The sequence below is a fragment of the Semicossyphus pulcher genome, unplaced genomic scaffold, assembly GCF_022749685.1.
Source record: "Semicossyphus pulcher isolate SPU_LCO1_2020_fin unplaced genomic scaffold, fSemPul1.0.p SCAF_4, whole genome shotgun sequence".
Taxonomy (NCBI): domain Eukaryota; kingdom Metazoa; phylum Chordata; class Actinopteri; order Labriformes; family Labridae; genus Semicossyphus; species Semicossyphus pulcher.
The window spans coordinates 33,691,891-33,711,238 of NW_027211715.1; the positions used below are offsets into that span (position 1 = coordinate 33,691,891).

At 44.5% G+C, this 19,348-nt stretch overlaps 1 protein-coding gene across 1 annotated transcript in view; it reads left to right on the plus strand.

Annotated features, from left to right (window-relative positions):
• pik3r3b (phosphoinositide-3-kinase, regulatory subunit 3b (gamma)) overlaps nucleotides 1-19,348 on the plus strand; it is a 217,059-nt gene that overhangs the window by 67,221 nt on the left and 130,490 nt on the right. Inside the window, exons 3-4 of the mRNA XM_069679827.1 lie at nucleotides 2,950-3,024; nucleotides 3,834-3,911. Coding sequence (XP_069535928.1) covers nucleotides 2,950-3,024; nucleotides 3,834-3,911 — 153 coding nt within the window. The remainder of the gene's footprint in view (nucleotides 1-2,949; nucleotides 3,025-3,833; nucleotides 3,912-19,348) is intronic.

Below are 19,348 nucleotides of genomic sequence, written 5' to 3' on the forward strand. Positions count from 1 at the left end.
CAAACCACGACAATTTCTTAAAAGAAACAAGCTTTAAGGAATTAAACCAAAAGTGGCCGTTAAAATGTAATCACATGTGAGTCTCGGTTTTAACCGTGTGAGGTGTAACGAAGCTAAAACAATGCATCAAACAAATCGTTCCCACGGTAAACCAACAATATTCAGTCAGGTAGCTTAGGTAGCTTCTGATGTGATCAGATTTTAAATAAACAGCATGATTATTTTATCAAAACTCCCCTCGTGTGCCTTTTGGTGCATTTGTTTCCATGATTTTGGTAACTGCATTTATTTTATTGAAAAACGTATCTGATATCGAATATATTTGAATGACGTCTGGCAAAACAGATTATTGGCAAATAAGTTGCATGCGAACAAAAGGGCAAGTTGGGAATCGTACTGAGTTTGGGAAATCTAGGCAGTAACAAATTGTCGCATCGTCTGGTCTGGAAATCTGCACATGTATTCCCTCTGCGTTAGAGGTGCGGTAAAATATTAACTCAGTCCCTATCGGCCAATTTCCAAACTGTCCTGTCTTTCACAGATAAACATGAGACTATAACTGCTGTTACTTTGGTTGTTAATTGTATCTGCTGTCGACAAAGGTAAATAATGTCTTTGTTGATTTAACAAATACATTTCACACTTTGACACAATAATGGTTTTGTATTTTACCACCAAAGTGGGTTCCACAAGGTTCAGCATTGGGCCCTGTCTTGTTAACAAATAATAATTAGTGTATTTATTCCCAATTGGCTGTTATTTGAATACCAACATTTATTTCAATTGTATGATTCAGTAAGTCTGTACAAAGCAGAATTCTGCAGATTCGTCCGTATGCAGACGATGTACCGTTTTATGACACGTGTGCCTGTGAAGCACTGTGACATAAAACCTCCCCAAAAAATGCTCATTCATACTTTTATTTAAATGTTTAATAGTTGCATTAGTTACATGTATGTTTTGCCTTATGTAGTGTATATGTGTGGTTCCTTTACGTCAGGTTGTGTTGGCCTTTTAAGCTGAATGGCTCACTGATGTGGTATTCTTGTGAGGGTGACGTGTGTGTTTGAGGGTGACTCATGCTGACGTTTTTACTAAAGTTTGTGTCAAGAAAGTCCGGTTTTGTTTTTCTCATCCCTACATTTTACTGAGTGCAGAAGACTCTGAATTATTGCCAGTTTTAAGGAGCGAAAAGGTTGATTTGTTTAATTCAATCGGCATGAATGTTTCAACAATTTAAACCGTTTCTTTGCCAGCTGATTTTTATTTAATTTTCTATAAGCGACTGCGGCAGAAGATCTGGTTTCGTTCATACCTCCACCGCCCCTCTCCACCTCCTCTGTCCTCCGGCATCACAATACAGCTCCCACTTGCCGAGCAGTTTGCATAGTGACCCTTAATTGGGGAAATCTTCTCGTTCTTCTGTCTAATTGATTCCCAATAGTGGATGTTATGACAGCTGCTGCTGCAGCTTGTGGGCTATAATCACATCCCACATGTTGCTTAACCTTTTCACATCCACTCCCGATGATTAGCTGCTGTCAGGCCGCTCGTGCACCATATTCAAATTTTAGCAGATATCCGATTAATTTCATAGTTTGGCCTTTGCAGACACCAGTGCAGTGACCGTACATGACGTGCATGTATTTTCCATCCGCTTACCTGCAGCTCCAGTGCTTTGTGTTTGTCAGTTCTGCCCTGATCAACTTTAATAAACTATCTTTAATATGTGAAACAAACTTTATTATGTGAAACTGTGCCACAAATATGATTAATTTACAGTATTAGTTGTGACTTGTGTCAGGGGGTGGAAGGTAGAGAAGGGGAGACAGAAGGAAAAATGAGGAGGACAAAAGAAGACACGAACAAAGACAACAGCAATTTTCAAATTGGTCTGATACCAATAAAATGAGCAATATATTGTGCATTATACGTGCAAACACAGAAATTAAACTTCTGTTCCTGTTTATTTGTAGTAAATTAGCTTCTCTAAACCCTGAAAAACTAAAATAAATGCACATTAACTACCTGCTTCAGTTAATTGACCAACTTGGTGAAAAATCTATATTGAACATGTTTCTTCTTTTACTCAAACATTGTAAATCTTCTTTCAAAGGATGAAGAATAAGCTGCAGATGAGGCTGTGTGCGTGTGTGCGTGTGTGTGTGTGTGTGTGTGTGTGTTTGTGTGTTTGTGTGTGTGTGTGTGTGTGTCTGTGTACTTGTATGTCATGCCATCAGCCTATGGCATGTGAAGTTTTGACCTGAGCTTGAACTCAACGCTGACATTTGCAAGGTCTTTACCCTGCTGTGTATGTGCTGGTTATTCAAGCAGCAGCACACACTCCCTGGAGGGCAGACATACACACACACACACACACACACACACACCGATCACACACACACATACTTGTGTTAATCTGGATGGATTGCATTGCTAGGAAAATGCGCTTGTTGGTCTAATAAGAGGTCGAGAAAGTATCTGAGCTATACTTAGAAACTATGCATGAAGGCGTTTAACAGCTTCGTTTTCTACACGTGTTCACGAGCACGACTTCAGGGTGATGAAAACACAAATTAAGGCAAACATTGGAAATTGTAATAAACAAAAATTATACTCTCATGCTGTCAGATGATTTTTAGAAACAGTTCCTACTTCAAACGAATAAAATTGAAAGTCATATTTCACAGAATGATCCCGATCATCTGATGTCTCATGTCAGTGTGCTTAGTGCAGAAAAAGGTCCAATGAGTTAAAGTTTCTTTGTGAAAAATATGAATGCAAAGCTTAGAAGGCAGGCACATTAAAAGTTAATGCTGGAGTTTATTGTTCTTCGTTAATAAATAAAAAATGTCGTAGAACGAAAATCATAAAGGGAGCCATGTTGTTTTTGTAATGTAAATTATTCAGAAATAAAGCTCTCTCTCTCTCTCTCTCTCTCTCTTTCAGGTGTGGAGGCGGAGCCTCTGCCTGAAGCGGCCCCGGTGGTTGTTTGGAGACTCATCGAGGCGATCGAGAAGCACGGTGAGAAAATACAAACATACTGCAGACGATTTAAAGAGGAACTACATTAAACGTCCACGTCCATGGGAACAACACTTCTGTGTGTGTTGCTCCAACAGCTGTCAATGTCATCTTTGTAAAGAAAGGACTTCAGGTCAGAACATGATTAGCCTAGCTTAGCATAACGACTAGAAGCAAAGGGGAGGAGCCAGCTCTGCTCTATCCAAAGAGGAAAAATGTACCATCACTTCTAACATGTAACAGTTAACATGTTTGTTTCACCCTGACGACCCTGAAGAGAAATCGTGTCTGCATCAGTATTTTTAGATCTATTTTTTTTACATCCCTGGAATCTGTACAGCCGGTTGGAGGATGTGTTTTTTTCACTTTGAATAAAGGCAAGCTAGTTTCCCCCTGATCCCAGTCTTTATGCTAAGCTAGGCTAACAGCATGCTGACTGCAGCTCTGTATAATAGACAGACATACGATAGGTATCCATCTCCTCATTTCACTGTTAGGAAAACCTTCAACAGAATTTCATATTAGAAGTGGCTTATTAAAAAAGCTTAACCAGCAGAGGAGTAATAAATACATGTCCTATATTTGCCTCCTCCGAGGGCAACAGGTGAAGCTTTTTATAATTCAGACAGACTGAATGAAAAATGTAATTTAACTCATCAGTAACCTGGAGCCCCAGCAGCTCACTGTACATCCTCTGTAAAGCATAATATATATGTATATATATATCATCTGTCATTTCAGGACGACACACAGACATTTTCTCTGCTGACTTCCTCTCTCTTCTTCTTCTACTTCTGTTTCTCCTGCAGGTTTGAACAGTGAGTCTCTGTATCGAGCTCCTCCAGCATCCAGCGGACCTCCAGAGCTGCGGCAGGCTCTGGACTCAGGTATGTACTCTACTAATGTGATCTAACGAGAGGATGTGCCTGCTGCTTCTGTTAAAACTGATTATAAATTGAATATGGCGAATGTGCTTCGGTCTGGTTTAACTTATGTAACTCAGCAGGTTTGATGATTAGTTAGTGGACAAGTGCAGGTAAAGGAAGGCCCCTAATAGGAGACCTAAGGTTGCATTCACAGCTGACCGCTTTGGTCCAGACTTTCAGACTTTACTGAGAACAGGCATTCGCCCTGTGGTGCGGACCAAACCACCAGACCATGGTCCACCAGAAAGACTGGACTCGATCCGTTTCCAAATGAACCACGGTCCAGTTCGATTCAGGTGACAACATAACGGGTGCTGACACTTGCAGAGACAGACACGCAGCCTGGCAGCAAGATGAGTAGAGGACAGACGAGGGGGAGCGACGAGGTGAGGGCTCTGATAGAAATATGGACTGACCAAACAATGTCATGAGTGCTTGTGGAAATGTGGAGGTGTTCAAACTGTTCAGTGAAAAACTAAAGGAGACGGAACTGATGGAGCTGTGGAACAATGTCGGTTAAAAGTAAAAAACAAAACATTAAAGTCTGTGAATCTCTCTCTCTCTTCTTGCTCTCTCTCTGTTTACTTCACAGAGTTTTCCCATGTGAGAATTCTGACCAATCAGAGAGCAGTTTCCTCTCCCATCAAAGCTGGTCCGCTGGTAAAAGCTGCCGTTTGAACACAAACCAAACTCGAGGCAAAATGTAACTTTGTAACAGTTTGGTCTTTGATTGGGATCAAACAAACAGGCTTTAGGCGTGAAAGCAGCCGTAGAGAGGAAGCAAAAGGATCGAAAGAGTGAAACTCACCGGTAACTGAAGGTGTCGGGAGTTTTAAATGCTCATCATGTGAGAATCGATGCATGAGTTACCTTTGAGTAAAGGTCGTGATGCATTCTTAGAAGGATGGACCGAGTAACATTTCTCTAACACGTGCAACAACTTTAAACTGAATGCGATTACAAATGACAGCAGAACATAGTTATTTAAAAGATGTGAGGGCGGTTTAAATGCTTTAATTAGGTGTTAAATTAACTGGTCAAGATTCATTCAAGTCTTTATTGTCATTGTGCAAAACGAAACAGCGAAGCTTCTCCCTGAGCTGTGTGGTGCAGAATAAGATAAAATTAGAATTAAAGATGAAAAAATCGAATAAAACAAGAAAAAATAGATATAAGAATAAACATAAATAATAAACATGTCTGAATGACACAAAATTAATCGGATAAAGCCGGCAGTGTTTCTGATCCTGTGTCAGAAAAGTGTGCAAGTTAAACAAACATGTTTCTAAAGATGTAATGATGTGACATATTCTTGATTATCAGCAGGTGCACGGCTACAAACAAGTATTTTTTACTATTTGTTCACTTGCAGTAAAAGCAGCAACACTTTGAGTAGATGAAGTCTTAGTTGATGGGTTTCTGCACAGTCATGTTCTGTAGAAGCAACAAGTGTCTCCTCACACACAGCTGGAGCCCCTACGTCTCCCTCCTGCTCTCCTCCTTGTATTCAAACCAATAAAAACTCCCGGCTGAGACCGGACCGGCTCGTATCACACCGCCGAGGCTGACGGGAGCCGAAGTCTCTCACACAAAAAAAGTTGGCCAAGTTTGAGTTGCTGAAGTTCAGGTTTGGCACCACCAGGGAGAGCTCTGACTCCGTACTTTATTTTGGGAGACGGTCACAAAATCAGACTCCTGACTCTGCTGAGAGGAGGAGAGAGAGGATGGGAGGGAGGAGGGGAGGGAGAGGACGGATGAAAACACAGTACGATGCAAAGGGATTAGGAAGAGGTTGTTCAGTGACATATTTCATCAGTTCTTACCTGCATGATGTGACGTGTCGATGAAAACGGATCGAGTGTCGTATGTCGTACTCTTTGAAGGTGCAACTGGACTTTATGTCATAATTATGTCAACAACTAAGCCAACAGGAAATGGGCCAAGATTGTTCCTCTCAGGTGTTTTCAGTCTGGTTGTTTTGTTTGCATTCAAGTTAACCCTTTGAACTCTGCAACAGAATTAAGTCCACCAGTGCATACGCTGATATTCTTGCATATTTTGAGGTCGTTTCTTGGAGTTTCTTTCTTCTTCTTTTGTTCACATGTTCCTGTCAAAGTGTCACAGTGAGGCGCATGTTGGATAGTTAAAAAGGAAGCAGGATACATCACATGCATGTACAGGACGGAATCAGAAGAGAGATAAGACCGATTGCTTCGTCCACAGGGGCCACCAGATTGGACTGGAAACCCAGTTCCTCACAGCAGCCTGACGTTTGTCAGCGAGGTAAAAGAGCAGGTTTGCTTTGGGAGAATTAAAGTGGATATTCAGCAGGATTTATTGAGCCGTCTGCAGCCGTGCTGTTGTAGATGTTCGGAGATCGATTCCTCAGTCAGTGGAAACAAAGTGGTGCACAAAGTACACAACTTCATTACTTGAGTCAAAGTGTAGATCCTCCTGGTCAAATATTAATCAAGTGAAAGTTCCTCAGTTGCAGTATAAAGTATTATTACAGACTGGGTGTCTGTGGCGACATTGCGGATAAAAATCACAAGCGGCGCCCAGTTAGTGACGCGTTTTCCTTCAGCCAGCAGTGGTTGGTCTGCCAGAGAGGGTAGGCGGAGCTAAGCGGCTGCTTTTCCGCTCTCTGCAAGTGTTGCGAGTAAACAGTAATCTACTATGGCTGAACAGACAAAGAAAAGATGGATGACTACAGATACAACTTCAACAAGAAGTGAAAATCCAAATAAAAGAAACAAACTCGACGCTCAGATGAAGCAAACAGTCTGAAAAGGAAAGTGACCGTCAGCCAGGAAAATCAAGAGTTACAACCGGAGCCAACCGTGGACGTCTGGTTGAATTGGGAAGCGTCCTGCAATTACCGTATATCGCCATTAGGAGGCGCCCAAGAGAACGAAACTGAAGTACACATGAGTGTAAAGTCTGCTACCTTATGTTTATTTAGAAACACAGAGTTCCAGATCTGCAGCCAAAAATAATCAGAACAATAATAGGATGACACATTTTTGCAGGCCGTGATGAAGTTTGTGCACCGTAAACTGAGCGAACATTTAAAACGATACGAATCATTCTTCATTTCCAAAACCTCAAACATGAGCTGAAGATGTGGCCACGGGTGCTCAGCTGGAGAATCGTCCCCCTTCTCTGCCGTAGCCGTCATTACCACCACTAAATGATCGGCCTGATCTGAGTGACACCACTTAGACAAACCACACGCAGAACTACACGAGCACAGTTTATTGTCTTTGGGATTTTAGAAAAGAAAAGAAAATGAATTGACTGACTTCAGAGCAAAAGGAGCGCGTAACGAGAACATTCATAGAAATGTAGTCCAGTCAAAAGTACCATTTTTGTCTTTCAAATGTAGTCGAGTAAAAGTTAAAAGTGCCCCCCAAAAATAACACTCAAAACATGTACTTAAGTACAGTAAATTTACTTTGTTATACTGTCCACCCCTGCAAAGTAGTTAATACAAGTTAGCAGGATAGCTGCTGTACCTGCTAGCAGGTAAAAGAGCTACAAACACTTAGCAACAACCCTGTCAGTCTGTGCTCGCTTCAAAGGTTCCAGAGGGACGAGCTCAGGAAGGTCATCCACATTTTAAACTGGAAAATCTGGATTTAATGACTTCACCAACATCTTAAAGGCTCTCCTGCAGGTTTCACACCAGTATGTTTTTCCAGTGTTGTCGGGAACTCCCCTTTAAATGTTCATCCAGAGGATTCTTTTAATTCAACAATGAGGATCATAAGATCAGAAACAGGGATAACTGACCTGTTATGATGGAGGTGTTTCTCAGTGCAAATCCAATTTCTGCTTCAAATATCATCAACTGTGCAAATCTCATACAGTGTATCGAGCATTAAGAGTAGATTTAGACGCAGACACATGCACACGCACACATGCACGCACACACCTGGCCTCCTTGGGCAGTGTTGGGAGGTCAGCATGGGGCCAAAGACATGCACATACTCAAAGAAATTGACTGAAAGAGGCTGACATGTAGGCACTCAGAGGAATTTAGCATGCAGGCTTGACACGCACATCCACATATATGTTGAGACAGAAAGGGGGCTGCATGAGAGAAATCCTGCGCACGTTATGGTGGAAAATGCGGAGAAATGCAGCTGCTGACATCCCACAGTCACAGCGGCTTTGTGTACAGAAAGTGGTCTAATAGACACGGACAGATCCTATGGAATATATATGAAAAGAGGGACCCTGTGTGCAGATTTGTGCTGACATGTGACTGCGAGGTTACGTGAACACACACAAAGGAAAAGTTTGGATGTTGGAGGGCAGAGAGCGACGGCGTGACAGCTGTGATGTGAGAGAGAAACCTGAGGGAGGTCAGAGGGGGGGCGCAGAGGAAGGAAGAAAGACGTGTCTCCTTCTCTTTGATTTGTTGGTACATAAAGACATATCTGTCTGTCTCTCCTCTTTGTCAGAGTCGTCTTTGAGTTTTGCAGGAAGGTTGAAAATACATAAACATTTTATTTAACCTCATGCAGCGGTTACTTTGATGTCTTACAAAAAGCGACGCACAACATGAAGAATCTTACTAAAGTCCCACGCTTTTCCCTCCCTGATCGACGCTTTGCCACACACAGGGAAGCACAGATAAAGATGAAGCACTTATTCAACTTCTTTACTAAAGTTATATTTAACAGACACAGGCTCTGAAACGTCCTCACGTAAAGTAAACTGTCCCTCTGAAGGACGTTTCTACCGGCTGTTTCAGTGCTAAGCTAACTGAAGCTAACCTCATTTGTGAGACAATCGAACTTAAATCCTTCTGACTTGTAAATAAAAAACAATACAGGGAAGATGATGAAATGTACGTGTAAATGTTTCCTCCTTTTACGTTGGTCATGTAAATGCCCAAATCTTGACCTGAAGTCGGTGCCTCTGCTGGAGGCAAAATGTAAATCAAATTGCATTTGTGATTTCGGTGTCGTGCTGTACAGCGACTGTGTTCTGGATGTCTGACTTGTGTTGTTGCTCTGCGGTGCAGACGCACGTCTCATGCATATTGTTTGCATGAAATATAGATATTGTTTCATGCTCAGCATCGCTCGCCCTAATCCTGAAATACCTCCAAACATCGGATGACGAGCCGTTTCAGGGGGACCGGTGTTTCAGTTTAAACTGAGTGACTCGCTCTCTTCCTGTTTCAGCGTAACAACAAGACGTAAGACAGAAGTATAGCTCATAATGTAAAAACAACAAAGAGACATTCAAAAGGACAGCTGCATGTTCTCTTCCTGTTTTCAACAGCTGCCGTTACCACGACAACCACAGACACATTCGGCTGAAAGTCGGCAGTTAACACGGTCACTCGTTGAACCGAAACACTGTCTCTGTTGTTTACTCTTCCACTCTAAACTGCCGCTGCAAGGTCGGCGCTCATACCGTGACATGCCAGCTCCCCCAGAAGTGAAGCCCAAACCTCTCCATCGCCCCCTGGGGGAGGGGCTGTTAGTTTAGGGAGCGCTTGATTTGATACGCCGCAGAGTTTCTACAGGCGGAGCATTTTAAACGTCAACATCACCGTCAGTCACTTATGTAATTATGGGAAGGCAAAATCGTGATCAGGATCAATATTCGATCGACTGTGCAGCCGCACTGCTCGGCTCTCTCAAGCGATTCCAAAACTTTGTTTTCATGCTTTTCATACTCATCAGTGATGAGTCTCTTCACTGCAATCTCTGTGACCTCAAAGGGTTCAGGAGTGTGTTTGCCTTCAACCACAGAGGTTTAATCCGGGGAAGTGAAGTATCCTTTCTAATCAGGAGTGTAATGTGAGGTATGGTAGTTATTATAGAGGTGGTCCGGTGTGTTTCATGGATCATTATTAGAGCATGATGTAACATCAGTCAGCGCGCAGGAGGAGGATGAGGCTGCTGCAGAGCCTCTTTGTTGTGTTTTTGCTGCATGAGTTCTGGAATAATGTTATGTAACAGGGAGTTGTTGCATTCTGCAGGAACTCTCCGGCTATTCCACTGCCTCAGATCCCACTAATTGATCTGTGTGTGTGTGTGTGTGTGTGTGTGTTATATTCCTGTATTTTATAGGTTTGTTTTATATGTACAGTATTTTCCTATCAAATTGAGTGTGTGTGTGTGTGTGCGCGTGCACGTGTGCGAGGGTGTGACAGGCGCGGAAAGCTCTCTAAAACATTACCTCATCTAGTTGACCTCCGATTGGTACACGGCCCGGACGTTGCCATGGTGATAGCTAGCCTTTTTTAGCCAGTTGGTTCTGCCGTGCCCACACATCGCTCACTGTGTTGGCCCAGTAACTCTGAGTGTGTGTGTGTCTGTGTGTGAGTGTGTGTGTGTGTGTGTCTGTGTGTGTGTGTGTGTGTGTGTGTGTGTGTGTGTGTGTGTGTGTGTGTGTGTCTGTGTGTGTGTGTGTGTGTGTGTGTGTGAGTGTACTTCTATCTTTGAGAGGACCAGACTGAGTTTTACACCTCGAGGTGACGACATTTGCGGAAAGTGAAAACATTTTGGATCGAGAGGACGTTCATAGACAGCAAGTGTGGACATTTAGGTAACACAAGGACAATAAGGGAAGTCATAATCACCCCCTGACTTTTGGGGGGGTTATTCTTTAAGCATTTAGTCTGCATTGATCCCATAGGGAGAGCTAAAGGAGGACAGGGAATGTGGGGAAGAGAAAGAGGGGCTGACATGCAGCAAAGGGCCTGGGTTTGAATCGAACCTGTCTGCTGCAGAAAGGACTCAGCCTGGAAACATGTGGTGCATGTTCTACCAGGAAAGAAACCAGAGCGCCCCCTGTGGAGACATTTTTGGTGAAAGGCTTGACATTTTGGTAAATGTGGACAATTAAGACGGTGAGCATTTGGCAAAGTGACAACAGCTTTGGAGGAGTGAGGTTATTCTCTGTGCAGTGGGGTCTCGACGCTTCTTTGAACACGTTTTTGATTCTCTGTTCAAACTCGACCCACGAAAGTAATTCACTATAATTTTTAGGGCTGCACGATGTTTGAAAAAACTTTTTGTTCTGCGATATTTATTGTGATATAAAAGAAAATGCAGGAAATGTTACCAGATAAACGCAGTGTGTTTTAATGTCATCTACCGTTTCCAACAGTGTCCAAATGTATGTTTAATCAGCCCTGTGATGGGAAAGCTCACAGTATCCTACTTCCTGTTCCTGGCACGCACAACCTCACACCGTGTGCGCTGCAGGTGTAGCCGCTAAAAGTAAACATGTCCGCTCCACTAACGCTTCGTTTATGTAGCCACAGCGTTAACAAGCACCAGAACGAGGTGCAGCTGATCACAGGAATACTCTCACTTATAAGTCACCTCACGTAACGGAGCGTCTGCCTCGATCATCCCGCCGACATGATGTGTGAAGGCAGCATGCTTGTTTACTGTTTACAGGCAGGTAACACACCGACTCTGCAGCACAGCGGCTGTGTGCTCGGGTGAAGAGCTGCACTAATGTGATAATAGACAGACAAACCAGGAAATGGCGAGTACTCCTTTTGCACTAAGCAACAATAAAGAAGCAGCTCGACATGTTTCAGTTAATTTGCATCACAATCGCACGTCCTGCGATGTGACCACTGCACATGCGCACATCACAGCTGCGATTGTGAAACCAAACATTGTGCAGGCCTAATAATGTGTATAAAAAAAACCTTAATCGTGAGTCAGTTTGGACCCATCTGCTCAGTATTAGATGCTCAATGCATCTGCTCTGGCGGTCCAGCATGGGAGGAGGTGATGTAATGTTCAGGGGCGAAAGATGAGTCAAACAATGCAGACGCCTTAAAAGATGAAAGAAGGCATCAGTGAGTTATTATTATTATTATTATTGTAACCCACATTATGATGTGTTTCCTAATTTCACCATGTCATTTTATTTGTGTCTATACTTCATTAAAAGCGTTGCTAACTTTATGTCAGATATCACACCAGCCGCTGTGTTATGATGCGCTGCTTTAGCGCGCTGCTAACGGGTTAGCTTTAGGTGTTTAGATGAAGGCTGAGCGTTAGTGGATTAGGTAACAGATTTTGTCAGTGTCCTCACAATTATAGCACAAACATGCGCGTGTGTGTGTTTGTGTGTGTGTGTGTGTTTGTGTGTGAATAAGTGGGCATATGGGCATTTTCATCACTGCTGGGTTTGTGTGTATTTGTGTCAGCGTCTTGTGTGTCTGTTTGTTCACTTTGACCCAGTTAGAATTTGGATGATGATTACATGGATGTACTAATGAGCACATAAACACACACGGGCGCGCGCACACACACACACACACACACACACACTGTGCCAGCAGAGTGGGCAGTGTCTGTTTTGGAAACGATGACTCATGTTGGCTTGGACTGCAGCAGAATACACTCCGACACACACACACACACACACACACACACACACAGACACACACACGTACATGCAAACATATAGCGATATACTGCAGCAGCGATCGTTTCTCAAACTTTAACAGAAATAATGACGTCTTCCTCCTCCCTCTCTTTTCGTCCACAGATAGATGGAGTCGCTCTCCCATCCAATCTGTTAACTGCTCCCCGCTAACAACCGATCAACCAATTTGCAGCCGTGGAACCATTAAATAATCTTTTATTTCACTGCACCTCCTTTATGTACTCCTCCATCTCCCCCTCCTCTCTTCCCTCCTCATCTTCCATCTCTTTCCCTCCCTTTTTTTATTCCCCCATTCATCACCGTCCCTTTTCTCCCCCTCCCTACCTCGGTGACAGGAGCCGCTGAGATCAGCAAAACACAAATTAAAAGAGCTCCTCCGCTCCATCTCTCCATCCTCTTTCCTCTGCCTCCATCCCTCCATCCCTCCATCCTCCTGGTCTGTTCTTCCTCATCGTCTGTCGGTCCCGGCCCTGCTATTGGTTGGAGGTGATGTCATCATCTTCCTCTGGCGCCCGTCAATAACCTATTAGAAGCCGGCGTTTTTACAGTCAGCTGGGGAGCGAAGAAGTGCAACCACACACACACACACACACACACGCGCGCGCGCTCACACACACTTGAGCACAATTTACGTGAGGTGAACAGACAAAAGCTCCAGGCTGCAGAGTGTCAGTGTGTGTTCATGGAGGTATTTTGTAAACTAATGACTGTTTCTCTGTCACTAAATGCGGCGAGGTCGAAGTTGTCTGCGTGAAGAAAAGCAAAGTAAAGCGTCTTTTGTCCTCTCAGCAGCAGCTCCTCTTTCTCTGTGTGGGAGCAGTGTGCTTCTTTCACCCAGCAGAGAACACAAGAAGAGGTTTACATCTGTGTATCCGTGCAGATGTAGATGTGTGTGTCTCTGTGTGCATTAGTTAAGAAAATATGAAAGGTGTGGGTGTGTTAGAGACCTGCTAGTGGCATCCATGCAGAGCAAACATGAAAGACATTTTCCTCCGCATATCCGGGGTCGGGTCGCGGTGGCAGCAGGCTAAGCAAGTTAGCCCAGACGTCCCTCTCTGTAGCAATGTTTTCCAGCCCATCCTGGGGGATCCCGAGGCGTTCCCAGGCCAGACGAGACATCTAATCCCTCCAGCGAGCTCTGGGTCTGCCCCGGGGTCTCCTCCCAGTCGGACGTGCCCGGAGAACCTCCACAGGGAGGCGACCTGGACGCGTCATAATCAGATGCCCGAACCACCTCAACTGGCTCCTTTCGATGCGAGAGTAGCGGCTCTACTCAGACTTCCCTCCGGATGTCTCTAAGGCTGAGCACAGACACCCTGCAGAGGACACTCATTTCCGCCACTTGTACCCGTGACCTCATTCTTTCGGTCACTACCCTAAGCTCATGACCACAGGTGAGAGTTGGATAGACTGGTAAATCGAGAGCTTCACCTTCTGTGTCAGCTCCTTCTTCACCACGACGGTCCGATACAACGCCCGCATGACTACTGACCCGTCTGTCAATCTCATGATCCATTTTACCCTCGCGAAGAAGACGCCGAGATACTTGAACTCTTCCGCTTGGGGCAGCACCTCTCTCCCCACCTGAAGGGAGCAATCCAGCGTTTTCAGGCAGAGAACCACGGCCTCAAACTCGGAGGTGCTGAGTCTCATTCCAACTGCTTCGCACTCCACTGCAACCCGGAAGCCATACGATGAAAACTGCTACAGTCTCAGTAAAGTTGTTCGGAATGTGAAGTTCTGATTTGTGCTTGACAAAAAACGACTTGTTTATGTTTAGAAAAAGATGGTTTGGGATAAAATGAACATACACGACTCTGCCTGCGCTCGCCTGGGTTAAAGTCTCATGTTTGTGTGACTCATCCATCTCCGTCAATCGTCCCCCTAACAGACCGTTGCTCTTTAAACTACATCACCAGACATTCAAGAGGATTCACGTCTCAGCCACTTGAAAAGGTGCTTATTGTCACGTGTTCTTTCAGCACATTACGTACCGCCGTCCAGTAATGCGGTGTTAAGAGGTCATTTCACACGTTTCTGCGACCACACTGCTGGTGTAAGATGTTGACTGAATCCAGAAATGTACATCACACCCACAGAAAACATCTCCAGCACTCTCCACCTCCTCCTCTTCGTCCTCCCTCAACACTGAAGCTCGCAGCATCCCATCCGATGATGTCATCGCTCACACAGCGCCGGTGTGTCTCTGACAGTGTTTGGATTTATTTACTGTCTGTAGCAGCCTTGATAACCCGCATATATAGCTGCAGTGGATAGGTGTCTTTCCCTCTCTTCTCGTCTCTTCCTCTCTGTATGCTCACTTCCTGTCTCAGATTCTCATCTCTGCCATATGTTGCGCTGTAACATGAACGACTGAAGCGATACCTGTGGCTTCACCGTCTGCTGGAGACGCTCGCTCTTCAGCTTCTCACATCTTTTGTTCTCTTCTCCTCTCGCTCTGCAGCTGCAAGCTTACATTTTATTCAGCAACATTTTACTCTTAGTTCTAACACACGACCACACAGAGCTTCGGCGACAAGTAACGGTGCATCTGTTTCTCAGCAGGTGGGTCTTCAGACTCCGGGGTTGGGCTGCTGATGGTGCGGTCACACGGAAATCTCCAGTCTAGCCTCTTTTTCCTTGTTTACCACTGAGTGGAGTCAGTTCCATTTTTTGCATTCATTCATGATGAAGATATTTTACTATTAACTCAAAAGACATAACCCCTGTCTTTACTAATAGGCTTGAGAAATCAGAGGGAGATGAGTGCCTACTGTGACAGTAACAATGATGGAAAGGTTCGGACTTCGTTCAGGAATTAAAACTGCATTCCTGTTTGTGCTTTAAGTATGTTATGCATAATTAATCCACCCTTTAGGCTCAGATGATAAATTATAACCTATGATTTGATCAGGTTACATCACACACATCAAAACAATCTTCACAGATATCCATCCATCCATTATGTATACCACTTAACCTCAGGATCGTGGGGGGAACGGGAAGGGAAGCCCACACTTCCCTTTCCCAGCGATCATTGTCAGTCAATCACAGGGCTGACGCATGCAGACAGACTACCAGTCATGCCTACGGCAATTTAGAGTCACCAAGTAACCTAACAAACAAGAGAACCATTCACGGGGAGAACAGGCAAACTACAGGAGGACTTCAGGCCTTTATGACAGAAGTAAATGTGGAGATGGTTGTGGATTTAAGGAAGAACGCAGCCAGGCCCGCCCCCATCACCCTCCACGGACTCCTCTGTTTCCTCTGTGGAGTCTTTCCGCTTCTTGGAGAATATCATCAGCCAGGACCTCAAGTGGGAGCTGAACATCGGCTCCCTCATCACAAAGGGACGGCAGAGGATGTACTTCCTGCGGCAGCTGAAGAAGTTCAACCAGCCAAAGACAATGATGGTGCACTTCTACACCGCCATCATCGAGTCCGTCCTCACCTGCATCATCACAGTCAGCGTATCATCCGCTCTGCAGAGAGGATGATTGGCTGCAATCTGCCATCTCTCCACGACCTGTACGCCTCCTGGAGGCCTGGTGGTGTGCAGGTACGATTGTGGCCGACCCCTCCCACCCTGGACATAGTCTCTTTGAGACCCTCCTTCTGGCAAGAGGCTGCGCTCCATCAGGACCAAAACGGCATGACACATGAACAGCTTCTTTCCCTCTGCTGTCAGCCTCATCAACAAGACAACACATTTTCCATTGTCTTACAGCTGCTGATCATCTGGGGAAGCGCTGAAACGATTGACGACTATACTATATGTGAGCTTCATACGCTGAGGGTGACGTCAGGAAAATGGCAGCCGCGTGAACATGGCAAATCAGATAATCTGGGCCTAACATTGGCGCTGACCAAGGTTGCCTAGGTTCTCCCCTGCTTGCTGTGAGGGGTGAATTTACTCAGCCTGAAACTCTGGCTTCTTTCTCTGTTTTCTGCATTTCTAAGTAGCAGATTGTGGATGATTCAAACCAACATAAGTGCAAGACCAATCACAAGTTCGCAGATTGATTTAAATGACATTATAATCCACATTGCAGTGTTTGAGGTAACACCAGCTCCGTCAGTTTTTAAAAACCTTCCATCCTGACTCAGCAGCTGTAGATCTGAACTCTGACCGAACTTTCACACCCTGCGTCAACTCTGAAATGAAAAGGCTTCTCTCCGGTGGGATTAGCCTCTCTCAGATGTGATGTACGGATTTAAAATGAAAAATGAAACATAAGGTATTTGGATGAATGCAGCACAGTGAGTCTGTCAGACTCAAAGCAAAGCCAGATCTGTGTTAGTTTTTCAGAGGAGCTGATTTATCCTTTAATGCCAATTCTCTCTCAACTATTATTAAATGTTGGCCTTTGGATGAACTTCTCTCTGCAGTCGGCTCCTCTTTGTTCTGTCTGTCAGTTTGAGAATTTCTGCACCTCCCTTTCCTTTTCTCTCTTTTATTTTTTAATTTCGTCGTCCTGTTGCGTTTCTGTGAGTGTTGTTGTGATAGCAGTGTGTGTGTGTGTGTGTGTGTGTGTGTGTGTGTGTGTGTGTGAGCAGAATGCCAAGGAGGGTGGGTAGGCGGAGAGGTGAGCGAGTTCACACATACAAATATGCACACACAAACACATTCATTTCCATACATACACACCCACACCAGCAAACTCCTGCACCGCAGCAGCGATAGGAAGTATTTGACTGTATTTAGTGCAGAAGGAGAAGAGACGGGGATGATCACCCCGGGGACCCGACACACACCCTGAGCCCTACACTTCGCTCTGTGGTCAGTGAGGAATGAATGTTTATGTCGCTATTTTCTTCTCATTCCTGTCTTTTTTTGCCGTCACTAAATCCATCTCTGTCGTGTTCGGTTCTCTGTCTCGCTTGCCAAAGAGCTGACCAGAGCACGAGTGGGTGATATTTAAAGCTGGCCCCCTCCAACCTTAAAAACGTCCCTGAATGCCCCGAAAAGACACAAAGGAAAGTTCATATAGGAACAGACTTGTTGACATAGTTACTCATTGGTCTCTTGCTGACCCCAGTGGCCCCCACAACTATCAGGCCTGCAACAAGCTAGCAGATAAAACATGTCTGTCGCATTGAGTCCTGCCTCGTGACTGACTGCACAGCATGTGGCGCGTCTTCTACACTCTATTAGCTTGGACATAGCCTACTTTCACATCCGCAGCGCTCTGAGGGCTTGTGGTGCCGCTTTGGCCTGGCATCCAGGAAACAAAAGGCAAAACAAAAGACTATTTATGTTGCTAACCATTTGCCACACCCGGGTTGCTGCCCTGCTACGTGTTGGCTAGCTTGTTGTGTATGCTTGTCTTTCATAGTTGATATGATTTAAAAGTTCACCAAAGCTCTCCAGGGAAGTTTGACTTTGTGCTATCTTGAGCATGTGCAGAAGGCGTGCTGGCTATATGTAATGTCTGTTAGCCGTGCAGTATGAGGAGACATTAGCGCAGCAGAAGTAGCGCAATGCTACTTGAAACACAAACATGACAGCCTGCTAAGGGTTTAGGCACACAGAATTGTAAGTAGATGCTTCACGCGACATACCCCAGAAGTCCTTATTTTATGATTTAGCCACCGTCTCAAATTAGCTTCAAAGCCCGGCCCAGAGGGCTTAATGCAAACCCCTAGTGAGCTCACAAAGGACCTCTACCTTGACCTCTATGTTGACATGTCTTCTGCACAGATACATGTTAAGACAATTACGTCACACACACCACAAAGGGGCCACTTGTAGAAATAGGGATGTTGCAAGTATGATGGAGGCTGAGCAAAGTAAAGCCATGTGAAATTGGATGGTGAACCACAGCTTACATGATGTGGTTTGTTTTGTGTTCTTTGGCTTTTTGCTCCATCAGAAATCAAGACTGTCTGCAACAGCAAGTTAATAAACGTTGAACTGTATGGGAGAGCTTGATGTTGATTGACTTAACCTGTGTGAGCCACTGATGTGATTCTACTGAAATCGCTACACTACACTCCCTCAATCTAGGACGCCCGCCTCCGATGTTGTGTCTCGTTCAAAATCGTCAGGTTTGAAATGTCGACTGCAGACATGAAGATTCTTTAGACGATCCACCGGTATATTCTCGTCGTAAAAAACGGTCGTATTTCACTCCAGCGTCTGTCACCGGGCTGTTCCTTTCAGAGTAAGGGGCGCAATGCACGCTGGGTGTTGTAGGAATGTAGAATGTGCGAAACCTCGAGCTGTTTGTACGACTTTCTCCACAGCTTTGGCGCCAATTTCAAATATTATTGCTTCTATGGATTAAACACCAGCTTTGTCTGACAGCGACTTTTTCCAGGGTCGAACTGCTCCTTTTAATTTCACTGGCGTGAATGTCTTATGTGACCAGGCCCCTTAACTGAGATGATACAAAGGTCTTTTCATTGTCAGGTCATCGAGGGAGCTGTCAGGCATATCATGAAATCCTCTTATTCTCCAGACGCACGTCTACAGTGTGGTTAGCCAAGCTTAGCACGAAGGCTAGACTGGAAACAGAAGGAAGACTTTAAGCTTCAATCAAAGCGGGGCGCTACACTTTTACTCCAAAGAAAAGATGGAATAAGACAAAGATAAGAAGTCCCTATAAAGTGCATATTAAAACTGGTTATAAGAGGCAAAAGCAATCAAACATGCAACACATACACAAAGGGATCTGCAGGTCCATTAAAAGGTGTAATAAGCAGGAATATTTCATCACAAACAGTTACCGTGTTTTCTTTAACTCTGAAATGTTTGCAGACCTTAACTTCTGTAATCTGTTTTAGTGGAGAGATACCTCCTCAATACAAACACTGCCTGGTCAGAGTCACCCTGCTGCTTAACTATGCATGCTCTCCTTCACTTTAAACTACTAACAGGCAGCACTCTGAAATAATAAAGCATCAAAAGGAAGCTTGAATTTGGTATATGTGGATTTCATCTTGTCTAAAAAAGC